Here is a 13,102-nt window from a genome sequence, read left to right on the forward strand (position 1 = left end):
TCAAATACAATTTTCATTTTCTTCATTATGGCCCATCTTTGTCTGTCTTCTTTCACTCCCTGCGCCATTTCCTTTTCTCAAAAAGCGTTGCGTGAACGGTGGTGGTGTTCCATGGACTCCCTAGCAGCGCTACAACACACTGTCGCGTTCCACTCCTAAAGGCGAAGCTTAAGTGTCATTAAATCACTTAGTAATTAGTACTCAATTACATGTGACGCCACCAGTCCCACAGAAGCAGTCAAAGTGGTGCGGAAAACGCTTTCGTCTCTACGCACTTTAGACAGTCAAAGTGCCCCCTGATTTTTTTTACTGTTGAGACACTTGTGATGTCAAGACCAAGATGGACACCATATAGCCTAGCTTTGCGGATCAGCATGAAAAAAAAAAGCAAAATGGCCGGTGGTTCAGTGAAAGACATTTAGTCCACAGTGTGCCTTGTGGTTTTCAAGCATGCACAACAGCTGTCAAACAATGCCTCGACTGGAACAGTGTTTGAATGTGAGCTGCTACTCCCAATGTCTGTGGCAGCTGCAGCTGGGCGTATAGCAGTGATTGCAACACGGGCAAAAAGATGTGGCGGACTGATGCAAAATGTACAACTTTATGGCAACATATGCATGTGGCACATTCTCAGGATGAGGCAGGTGGTGGACCGTCTGGCCGCGGAGGACCCCCTTCACTGGCAGTCGGCTGATGCTGTACCTGCAAGAGGACAACAATCCAGGCTGTTTTACGTACAGCTCACCCTGGCAGTTTGCAGAGTCCACAAGCAAAGCTATTAAGGGCCACAGACTGTCAGAGCAAGACAACAAGTGCCAGCCGGGGTGGGCTCGGCAAGGATGGCCAATCAGAGGTCTTCAGAGCTGGACGGGAACTGTGCTGCAACACAAATGCTAACTTCAGTGTCGTCAAAGGACGGTGCTTTGCTGACAACTTAAAAACAGTGCTGTCCTCTCCAAACTGTCATGTGCAAGGCATGCAGGCAGCATCTGTGAAGCATTAGCCACTCGTAAGGATGGGAAACTGGTCAAGTTGACAGGCTTGGAAAGCAGTGCTCAGAAAAGCCAAAACACAACAAAGGGATGCAGCGCATGTAAGCCTGTGCAAATAATCAATATTTTCAAATGTTCAGTAGTATGGTGTTCGATTCGATCCAAATGTTTGGCGTTCGAAATCAAAGTACTCGTCTCGCACAAATGATGCGTCCAGAGCGCTTGCTTCGTATGGGCGTATTTCCTACAGGATGGAAGCGCGGTGCCTGTGCCACCAAAGCCCATGGGCACTTCACAGGCCACACGCCTGCGCAGCCGCACCAATGCCAGAGCCAGCCTATGTTTGCGTGCATCAATCAGAGGACATGCATCCCACATTTGTTTTTGCGGTGAGTCTTTGGGCATGCACACAGGCTTGCCCAGAACGTGCCGTGAAAAGCAGGAAAGCATGCACTGTCCCGATGGATAGAAATGCGAATGACATGGCACCTACGCGCACTGCTGTTCGAATTTCTTTTGATGGCACTTTTACCTGGGTGGTAAGAAAAAGACGTTAGAGTCGTCCTAGAATGCATCCTGGACCACTCCAGCATCTGTTTCCTACCACCGAAGTAAAAGTGTGTCCAAAAGAAATGCGAACAGCGGGGCGCCTAGGCTCCGCTCTGCTCGCGTGTTCACACGGGGCCATGCCAGCCTGAGCTGTGTCTGTATACCTGCACAATGAGTGACGATGAAGAGACGGGTGTGGTGGTGGCCGTGGACACCTTGGTGGCAGGGTGCACGGCCCTGAGGCCCGCTGGCGGGGGCCCGATGAGGCGCGCAAGCAGGGGCCGGGCCCCTCGCGGGGGCACTGGGATCACCTTGATGCCCTTGAGGGGCTGGCCACCGACCACCATGGCTGCTGCTGTCGTGCCTTGTGGGGTGCCCATCATGTACGCAGGGCTGGATTTGAGCGGCCCACTCTGGTTGGCTGCAGGGAGGGAGGACAGCCTCTTTACATCAAAATGACTCAAGGCTAAAAGGAAAGCTGCTCTCTGTTTCTCTATGTCGAAAGTTAGTAGTAAGGTGGAAAGTTGGGCGAGTTGAATCTTATTCATGATGAAGTTAGCGCCAAAAACGAGGACCAAAATAGGCGAGAAGACACAACACGAGCGCTCATGTTGCGTCTTCTCTCCTACTTTGGTCCTCGTCTTTGGTGCTAGCTTCACCATGAAAGTTAGTGCCTAGGATGACCACTCAATGCCAGAAGACTTCTGAATGAGGGTACTTGCTGGAGCATGCTATCTTCCAACAGTCCAGCCACGCAACAAGACAGTGAAAGCTGACCAGAACTGTGCAATGGCACCTGCTACAGGGTAGCTGGGGTCGAACCTTGTTGTAGTGAACAGACCAAAATTGGAAAATAGCTCGATACAGCCGAAATTCGTGACAAAATTTTGACGCAAACATATGCAAGAGCAACATAACCGAGTCACCGAAGAGACGCGCACTCAGACGACCCTTACTAGTTTGAAAAGAGGTCTTTTTCCGAAGTTTTCAGCATCACTTCGTATGCGCTCGCGGCGATTCGAGGCCGCAAAAAAAAAAAACGAGGCGCAAACTCTACTCAAGGTGCTTCCCAGCGCAGCAACACCGCCACTAATCAGCGATAGATAAAACGCCGAACAGGGTGCATTACAGCTGTAGGGCTGAAAATGGCAGAGCACAATGAAAGCTACCACTGTTTACACCAACTCTGAGCCAGCCAAATCCAGGCCACACTGCAGGATGGTTACTGCAAGGCTACAATTGTTCGTACTGTAACATATTTCATGGCACTGCTGATGCTCATCTGGGATAAAGGTGGATTGAATGAAATGAACGCTGGCACAGCAAGAACACTAATAAGAAAGGGACACCACATGCGCACACTACCAACTTATTATTGCACGGAAATAAATGTGTTTCCGTGTAATAAACAGTTGGTAGTGTGCGCATGTGGTGTCCCTTTCTTGTTAGCCTCCTTGTTGCACCAGCGTTCATTTCATCATGCACCAACTCACCCCTCAAGCCGCTATTCTGTGGATTTAATGCTTATTGCACTACCATTAGCCACTCCTGTGTGTGGTGCGGCAAAGCCTTCCGCCTGCTATACCAAGTAAAAAAATGCGTGCGTTCCTTAAACTTTTGGAGCCACCTCTACCACTCCACATGGGGCCGTCGGGCGTGCCTTATAGAGCCCAAAATTAAAAACCCGTCAGTCGAGCAGCGGGAGAGACTACCATCCAGCTCAGACACGCAAAACAGTCAAAGAGGCAGCAGGAACCGGTGGGACACTGGACCTGGGAACACCACCAAGAACTCCCTTCCCATTTGCGAGATACTACTGGAGCAGGCACGGGAGCAGCAAAAGTCTTATTTTGGAGCAGCTTTGGAGCAGCAAAATTTCCATTTCGAGGCAGGTTCGGAGCAATTTGCAGGCTATTTCAGAGCACTTTTGGAGCAGACTGGCGACATTTAAATGCAACTGAGAGCAATTTTGTTTGCAACTAGTCCAAAATCTGCATAAATATTGCAAATCTGCAAATATTGATCACGGATCCCACAGGCCAGAATTAATTAAAAGGACTGCAATTGTTCTAAAGATATTTGCTAAAGTTCATAAAAGAATAGACATGTGGCAGCTACTACAAACAGTAGTTGATGTACATTAGCTATTACTAATTTCAGTTCAGAAAAAAAAAGAAAGCAACAACATAATGGGGGCAGTTCGTTAAAAAACGGCCAAAAGAGTGCAGCAGAATCTCGAATATACTATGTCAGGACCAGTAAAAAAAAAATCAATGCTCGCCAACCAGTGGATTTTAAAATTCGGAAACAACCACCAAGGAGGGGCTAACTTACCCTATTTACTCGCATAATTTACGCCCTCGCGTAAATACGCACCCAGAATTTATTACCCAAGCAGATATGAAAAAAAAAAAAAAATGCACCAGCGTGCACGCAAGGCAAGCTGTGGAAGATCGGCGCGAACGCGTTGCCGTGTACGGCTGTGAAGGTGCCAGCAGCGAGGGGACGCCGGCCGCGCCGTTGTGAATTCCAATGGCAGATCAGGATCAAGTTTTTCTGCTCTGTTGGGAGCAATCGTTTTCTAATGGCAAAATGGGAGCGCGAGTTATCTGTTCCAATCGCAGATCGGGATCAGGCATCGATCCCGGATCGCTCTGTGGAGCAGCGGTATTTGCTCCGCCGAAATCTGCAGATTTGACCGGAACCTCGCGTGACGTTTTCCTTTTCCCCGCGTCTGCTTCCTATCGCGATCGGCTGCTTCCGTCCTGTCGTCGCTACGCGCTGACGCGGCCAACAGGAAACTTTTCTACATTTTTCGGGGGATTGTTAGCCACGTGCAGCGCCATCTCAGCCGAAACGCGCAATGATAATGCACCCAAATGTAATTATTTTTCGTCTTTTTCGCGTCCGCATAAATTAAAAACCTGTTTTAAAAGAATGCCAATGCTTTGTGACCGCTCTTTAGACCAAAGTCCTTGACCTTTTCGAACCTCCCGCGCTTTCTGACGTCAGACGACGCGAACTTGCTAAGCCTAGCAGCTCTGTAAATACGGGGGCAATCTGAAAGTTTACCGCGTTTTATCGCTGAATCTTTGTTGTGCGGGCATCTTCAGACAAAGCGAAAGCTTCGTGCGCTTTTCGTTTGCCGTGAACGTGAGAGGCAAAGCGGCGGCGAGGGCGATTCGATGGTGAAGCGAGCGGCCCCGCTTCGACGGGCGCCGCCATGTTGCTTGAACGTGGAGCTGCCCCCACGGGAGCGCACCCATTCCATTCGCAAATAAGAGGGAGCGATCTCCGCCGGAGCTACGCGCTCCGGTCTTGGTCCGGCGGAGCGCTCGCGATCTGCCATTGGAATTCAACTGTCCAGGCCAAGCCAAAGCAATGTCAGCTGGGTGCGAGCACGACTGGTAGTAAGCCCGGTGCCATTGAAGGGCAGCTCCACATGTAAGAAGTTCGTTAAATTAGCTCCGGTAAACAAAATTATATTTGCGCGTCGTTTACCCGGCCCACTCGCGCTGGCGGTTGCTTTCCAGGACAACGTGCCCAAATTCCTGAACCGAACCGCTGGCGGTTCGGTTAGCCGCTAGTCAACCGGGCCCATCGCGAGGACGCCGTTTATCTCCACTGGCTCCCGACTGCTGGCACTGCGATTCTATCGTTGCGCGTTTACTGCTTAGAGCTGCGCACTCGGCGTCATACCATCGCGCGGGGACGGGGGTTGCGTCGACAGCGAGGCATGCAAGTGGGGGGTCGACGTATGCGCTACAAGGTAGGGAATATATGCGCGTTATGATCTTTATGGAGCTTTTTTAGGCCATGTTTCGCGAAAACTACGCAACTCTTTTTAGAGCCCTAAATTACCGAAAAAAAGTGCAAATTACGCGAGTGAACCCGGTACCTCGTCCACACAATAATTACAGTTTGAGCAAGGTGTGTTGCTGGGCGAGTTGGTTGGGGTACATCTTGAGAAAAACAGCGCTTGCAGACAAAAGGACCAGAACAGCGTAGTTGTGTGCCCTTCTCGTTCTGGTCCTTTGTCTGCAAGCGCTGTTTTCCTCAACAATTACAGCTTGCTATGTGAGGTAAGTTCACAATACCTGCCGCGCTCAAGTTATATTACCAGATTATAGTTAACAGAACTTGTACTCACGCATGCACGAGCCTTTCGTGACAGCCGCGCCGACCACCACGAGCGATACAACTGTCGATGCGAATGCGATTGCGTCCGTTTCGTCGCGAGCGCCCAGTGTTGCTCAGCCGACAATAACACTCGGCTAAATTTGGTTCTGCATGCTTGCAATGGGCGTAAATTGCCGTTTAGCCGCAGCTTGGCGCAGGAGATCAAATTAGCGCAGCATGGCGCAATTGGCGCAGCACTTGCACCCTTTCAGGGCCCAACTGTATAATGACAAGGGACATTTGGGCCTATAAAAAAAATCGGATACAACTTAAGTCTGCAGTGAAGCTGGATGGATGGATGGATGGATGATAATGGCTTTACCCTTTGTACCGGGCGGTAGCTTTTGCCACCTAGCCTATACTTCCCCCCATTGTTAATTTAATTTTCTTTTCCCTTTCGCTCTTACAATATCTAATCTGTCTATCCTTTTACCCTCGAAATTCACGCCTCCCTTGATTTCCGCCACCAATCCTCCAACCTCCCCTTCGTCAATGTCACGCCTTTCCCATCCACTCGCCCGTCCTCCCCAGTAAATCCCAGCGCTATCTCTATGGTCGTTGCTGTCCCCTCTGGGAGGGCTGGGCGGAGTTCTGCGCACCTCAGAACCAAGTGTTCTATGGTCTCCGTTTCCGTTTTACATGCAGAGCACAAAATATCCACTTCTTCAAATTTGGACCTATACGTTTTTGTTCTCAGAGTCCCTGTCCTAGCCTCAAAAAGCAGTGAACTGCCCCGCGAATTATCGAATAATCGCTCTTTTTTGATGTCCTGTTTTCGTGTCCTACATATGCCTAGCGCCGATTTTTCCTGCATTCTTTCTTTCCACATCTTTCTTTCCGACTCCTTTACCTCCACTTTCACGTTAGTCTTTTGTTGCGTCCCATCCCTCACCCGTAAATACTTCGTTCTTAGCTTTCGGGTTCTATTAGTCCATTTTGTGTTAATACTTTTCATGTACAGATACTTGTACACCTTTTTTGCCCACCTTGTTTCCTCCATTTGAGTTAGTCTCTGATCATATTTCAGTTTGCTGATGGCCTCCCGAACCTCGAAGGACGCCCAACCCATATCTCCCTGGACCCCCTCATTCGGAGTGTTCCCATGGGCTCCCAAGGCTAGCCTTCCTACACTTCTTTGTCTGACCTCTAGCCCTGACTGTACTTCTGATTTCATGCACAGGACTGCATTTCCAAATGTGAGGGCTGGTACCATGATTCCCTTCCATACCCCTCTAACCACCTCATACCTATTATAGTTCCATAGTGCTCTATGCTTCATAATGTCTGAATTCCTTTTTCCTTTGTCCTTCAGAATCCTCTCATGCTCTTCCAGATATTTTTTTCCTTCACTTAGCCATACACCTAGGTACTTATACTTACTCACATGGTCTATCATAGTGTCTTGTATTTCTAGTGGGTCCCCCTTCTCATCATTATAGACCATTATCCCTGACTTCTCTCTCTACTGAACTGGAGTTCCGTCCACATTCAGCCTCCGCGCACAGAATTCCTCCACGACAAAAACGTAGTACGCTGCTTGAACGTTTCTTGTTACGTAAGCAATAAGTTTTATCACAAAAAAAAAACTTATGAGCTCTAGAATTTTGATACATGGATTGTCTGATATAGTCAAACATTAAAAAGCAGACCTCGTTTACAGTTGCGATTGGCCAGCGGAGTAATACAAGACGCCGTGGACCGCGGCCCAGTGTTAGCAACTGCTGTTTTTTTTAGTTGTATCCTACGATAGATGGAAACCGCCAACGTTTTTAGATCCCTTTCAGTTTCAGTTTGCAAGCTCCCCCGCGCCGCGCCCGAGAAAGCGGCCCCCGTCCGCTTCCACTCACCACGCGGCGCTGCTGTCGCTGTCGGCCCGGAGGCGCCGGAGCGCTCGCGCTTGGCAGTTGCTGTGACAGCCTGTTCTCATCCGCGATAACATAGGGAGCGAACACGTCGAACTCAAATTTGCTGTACTTTTGGAGCTGTCACGTTGAAACTTCAGCCTCATGGTTAAAGAAATGTTTCACCTGGCTAGTAAAGGTGAGATAAAGAGCAGGCTGATGCCAGTTCGCAAAAAACCAATCGTTTGCATTGCGCTTTATCGCATCACGTTTGAGACGTTTAGCGCTGATGATATGCGTATGTTGGAGTAGAGCTATCAATATTTCTTCGGGAGAATGCACGAAACATTAATGAAAGGATAAAACTAGCGATGTTCCGCTTCTAGATCAGTCACGAAATTCCGCGCTGTATTATTAACGAAGCACCGCACATGCGAGCAGCATTTTGCACGTTCTTTAGAATTCCAATTTCAGAGAACACAAGTATAAATGCAGACACACTTAGCTGGATGCAGGGAGGGAATAACTATAGAAGAGCTTTTTACTTGCAATGATAGCACAGACAGGAGCAGCGTACTGCACTTTCATTTTTAGAATGTTAATTTCATTGAACACAGACAAGCATTAAATGCAGACACACTAAGTCGGAAGCACGGAGGGAATGGCTACTTGAAGGCGAGATTTTTTATTTGCAATGACAATATTTCTCTGTTCTCTAGCCGACGGTTCACGTCTCTCGCCTAGAAGTGGATGTGTGTCACTATGACAAAATGCAGCACTTGGCATGTAAAAGTGGCCATATGCTCTGCACATCCAAGCCGAACAAGGTTTTGCAATTCAAGCTCGTCTAGCAGCTCCCAAAAAATGTCCCTTTCAAAAACGGGACCTTCCTTCAAAGAAATCGGAATTGCTTTGTTTACAATGTTGGTAAACTCTAGCATCTTTTTGGTGGGATGCTTTAAGCACCCTTGCTTGAAGCTTTTTTATACTGTAAGATAAGCGTCACTGCCAACAAATGGCACAGGACAGCTGATATCTTCCATGCTGATATCTGCTGGCTGCTCCAAGTCAGGCGGCGGTGACCATGGCGTAGACGCGAAGGGCCGCGCTGGTCGGGCAAACAGCGTGGCGAGCGCCACCGCACGGAAGGAAACGGAAAGGCGACAATCCGCGCACCGCAGCTTTCAAACTGAAAGGGATCTAAAAACGTTGGGAAACCGCAGCGGCGGCAGCGCTTACCCAGGACCACTGTGGGCTGGGTGGCCAGCAGCATGGGTGTGGCGGTGGCCGGTGGGCCCTGCTGGGCCACTGTGATGAGCCGAGGTGCGGGAAGGAACGGCGCCCCCTGGATGCGCAGCGCTGGCCGTGGGCTGCCCACCAGGTTGCACACCACCTGCTGTCAGAGGACAGAATGTGTGGGTGCTACACTGTGCCTGCACATCACTCGTACCTCTTGACGCGGTGGTGAGGGTTTTGACGGAAACATGCACCTTTTGAGGCGCTCTGTACACAACTGTGTAAGCGACAAACTTACAGCTTTTTCGGAGAAACTGGAGCACTTAGCAGTGATTTCGTTATTTCAGTCAAATTGAGCACCCTTCTTGTTCCAAATAAGTTGCTTTTTTGTACCATGCAGCGAATGAAGTAAATAACATTTCACAAAGAGTGAGCTAGGTAGCACTTTGTCCGCCGTTTTTGTGCAGACAGATTTTGCCGCGAGAGAAAACAGCGATTTTTTTTGCTCAATTTCAAGCGTAATGTGAATCTTCATAACACAAAGCAATTCCATGATCCTTAGGGTGTTTACCTGACACACGAGAACGTTTCGATGTTATTATTTCTGACAAATCTGACACTTTGTACGGAATTCTCCACATCGTTGTAAAAACTTACCTGCTGGTCTTTCACATTTGAAAACTAACAAATTCCCTTTCTTAAGGCCTGAATATTATACTTACGTGAAAAAATAATTGATTTCAGTCAAAACAAAAAATGACGCCTGAAAGGCACTCGCATAGCCATCAGTTCCTCATCACCCACCAGTTTTTCCACGAGCTAATTTTTCGTTATCCATTACTGTGATAACGCAGCAAGACGGCCGACACGCCCACATGTGTATCTGGTGCGACCATCGCTGAGGGTGAACCGTGTGACGTCACCTATCAGTATATATGTACGCCTGCTTGGAATAAAGCGATCCCATTTCCCTGGCATGCCTTGGTCTTGACGTTATAACAATTACCTTCACCAACATACATGGCTTATAGTCACCGAAACTTGGCTTTCAGACAATTTTTTTGATGCTCAAGCCCTTGGTGTTTGGTCGAATTTTGATCTTTTCCGCACTATCGCAAAAATTCTCGAGGTAGAGATGTTCTCAATGCAAATCTGTTCTCTCTGATTAACGCCCCAAGCGCCCTTGAAATACTATGGTTACTCGGTTATGCTACCCTGTCGATCTACCTGTCACACAAACCACTTCGTGTATATTTACGCGCACTTACACGGCACCACTGTCACCCGCTGATGGAGATTTTTGATGAGCGATAGGACAGCAGTTTTGCACGTGCACTGCGCTGCCATCAATCCGTAATGCCATCAGACTATGCCCTGCTGCATCACCCCTTGCAACCACCATGGGTGATGGCTCAGTCTAGAGCATGCCTGCATGTCCCTGGCATATACTAAAGAAGTCTGTGATGGCGCTAAGCGGACTGAAACAACTTGCTCTTGCCCACATATGGTCGGAATACCAAACCTGTGTGCACGTATGCACTGATGGATCTGAGTCACCAAAGGCATTGGCAGCAGCTTTGGTAGTCCCCGCTCAGCAGACGACTCGGAGATTCATTTTAGGGCACAATTCTACTTCAACCGCTGCAGAGCTTGCGGCCCTTCGGGAAGCGATTCACCACATCTGCGGAGAGCCACCTCGGGAGTGGTGAATTTTCGCAGACTCTAAACCTGCGCTACAAATTTTGGGATGCTTCCTATGCCACACCGCCCACCAGGCTCTGGCTATATAACTAGATTCCTTTTATCTGCTCAGGAAAACGGCCACCAAAATGTTCCAGTGGATCTCTGGTCACTGTGGACTCCATGGAAATGAGACTGCCGACGCTGCAGCAAGGAGCGCCTTCGCGATCGCCAGTCGGGCAATGCGCTCCCCAAACAGTGAGCAGTAGCACGCGGCCCGTACGTTCTAATGTAATTTCAAGGTGGTCACTTCAGGCTTAACCTACCCGGGTTAAACTCTTCTAACACGGTTTGTTTTCCCAAGAACACTGCAAACGAATACGTGAGCTTAGCTGGCCGAAGGATTCCTCTATTCCGCACCACCCCGTCTGTTACCAACTACCCTCATGGCAGGAAAAAAATTCCTGGTCTGTTCCAGCAGGAAGAAACATGACAACCTTTAAATCACGCTAGACAGTACATCGCAGATGCCACAACTGCCAGTCATGCGGGACATGCCACGAGCAGTGAGCAGCAGCACAGGCATCAGTAAACCCCATCAGCCAAAAACAGATTTGCATAAATTACGCACACAAATCTTTGTTCGTTTTGGATGATACGAATGTTTTTCGTGACCCTGTGAGATTCGCATGACTGAGATTCTACTTTAACGAACTACTTTTCAGGTGTGGATTTAGCCAGCGTGCATCGACCGTTGCCACTGTTGCACGCTATGGGAAAACGGAGCATAGCTGTGAGCTAGAAATGCCCCGAGGTAGCAAAAGCATTCGTTACTTTCACTTTTTAGGAGGGCCCCTGTGTGTCGGGAAGCAGCATCCAGCATTTCCACTGCACGATCACCGCAAAAAGATGCACGGCCAAAAGGTGTGCCACTCTACCCTGCTGCTAGAGATGTCAGTTGCAGTGAGGTTCTGACAGGTGTCATGGCCATGTCGTCACAGCTGAAACTACATTCTCCTTGCTGCACATGCCTGAGTGTCAATGTCCGCCGCGACCTTGCACAAGGAAGGGTAATGGAAAGAAGATGGTCCTCTGCAAACACCCCTACGTCATCCCAAGGAGAAACCTCGCCCTGGCTAGGAGCATCCCGCAGATGCTCGCTATACTGCTAGCCATCCTAACAGTATAGCTAACAGTAACAGTATCCTAACAGTATATGTCACGGCTTGACATACAGGCTGGCAGCGAGGACAGGTGAAGACAGGGAGCACAGAAAAACAGGCAGGTCCACCCGCAGCAATGTCTTCGTCGGCGTGTGGCAATCGCTCCTCGTCTTTTTCTTCCACTCGCGACACTACCTCCCCTGGCAGCAACAGCAGTTACCTGTGAGCCCGAGACAAGGCGTGCCATGACGGGCTTGTTCTTGGGCTCCTGCTTGATGACGATGGTCTGGAAGCCCTTGGCCACCACCTTGGGCTCCGGCGGAGGGGGCTGCTCTTCCGGTGGTGCCGGTGGTGGAGGTGGTGGCGGCGGCCGGCTGGGTGCCGGCACCTCGGCCACGGGTGGCGGCAGCTCCGAGGTCCGTGGTGGCAGCGGAGGGGGCGACGGAGGTGGCCGCTTGGTGGGGCTCCCTTCGGACTCGGCTGCCTTGGGGCTCTCCTTCGACTTCTGCAGCACCAGAGGCCACTGCTATTAACACTGCCACTGGTAACAAGTTCGGAGGCTATCGGGTGAGGAGAGGCACACAGTGACGTAGAAGCAACCAAGAAATACAGCAGATCTCAATTATACGATCACAGTAGACACGAATTTTGAATGACACAAATTCGTAAAACTGCCTGACTGCAGTGCTTTGGGTACAATGACAAGTGGAAAACAACACAAGTGACCATTGCTACGAGGCAGCAACACAGAGACGACGAACAAGAAAAGACACACAGCAAGGCGCTAACTATCAACTAACTATCAAAGTTGATAGTTAGTGCCTTGTTAGCGCCTTGTGTCTTTTCTTGTTCGTTGTCTCTGTGTTGCTGCCTCGTAGCAATGAATCTATACCAACTAGCCCAAGTAGCCATTCTAACACAAGTGACCAATCACTGGAGGGGTGGAACGGCAATGCATGGCCCTGCGGTTAATGAGCACGTCAATAACGAGAGTGCCAGGCTGTTCCCACTGTTGAGTTTAAGAGGAATTCAGCAGACGGACACCACCTGGGAAAAATTCTATTTTAAAAAATTTTTTTTTTTCATGATAGGCTCGATTATGATAACACTAATAAAAACGAAGCTAACGCTTCTCACGACAAGCGCACTATAATCAAAGGCCGAGTGAGAAGTCACGCAAGGCCGGCCAAAACCCCAGTCAGCACAGTGGCACTTGAATGGTTGGAAAGCAGTGCGCTTGACAAAGGTTGCTTCCTGCTGGCCTCCCCTTGCTGTAAATGTGGAAATGGCAAGACAGCGTCACCATCAGCATGTTCATGAATCAGTGTGATTCCACCATTCTCTTTGCCTGTCATTTGTGCTAATCCTTTTACTTGCCACTGTACGACTGGCAGAATTTCAGGCATTGGGAGCACTCTCGTGCGCCACTGCAAAGGATACAAACTCGCATGCCACAACTACA

At 49.3% G+C, this 13,102-nt stretch overlaps 1 protein-coding gene across 7 annotated transcripts in view; it reads right to left on the reverse strand.

Annotated features, from left to right (window-relative positions):
- Nucleotides 1-582: 582 nt before the first annotated feature.
- The window catches only part of LOC149338341 (nuclear factor related to kappa-B-binding protein), an 83,359-nt gene continuing 70,839 nt past the window's right edge, over nucleotides 583-13,102 (reverse strand). For 6 of the 7 annotated variants that reach the window (XM_089547611.1, XM_089547612.1, XM_089547615.1 and 3 more), the window contains 4 exons: nucleotides 11,861-12,145; nucleotides 8,801-8,957; nucleotides 1,706-1,962; nucleotides 583-702 (listed from right to left, as the gene is read on the reverse strand). In XM_089547611.1, the coding sequence (XP_089403737.1) occupies nucleotides 631-702; nucleotides 1,706-1,962; nucleotides 8,801-8,957; nucleotides 11,861-12,145 (771 nt within the window). In that variant the 3' untranslated portion in view covers nucleotides 583-630. The remainder of the gene's footprint in view (nucleotides 703-1,705; nucleotides 1,963-8,800; nucleotides 8,958-11,860; nucleotides 12,146-13,102) is intronic. The other variant, XM_089547610.1, reaches the window with a different exon arrangement.

The sequence above is a fragment of the Amblyomma mixtum genome, chromosome 6 (assembly GCF_055824585.1).
Source record: "Amblyomma mixtum isolate Tamu chromosome 6, ASM5582458v1, whole genome shotgun sequence".
Lineage (NCBI taxonomy): Eukaryota > Metazoa > Arthropoda > Arachnida > Ixodida > Ixodidae > Amblyomma > Amblyomma mixtum.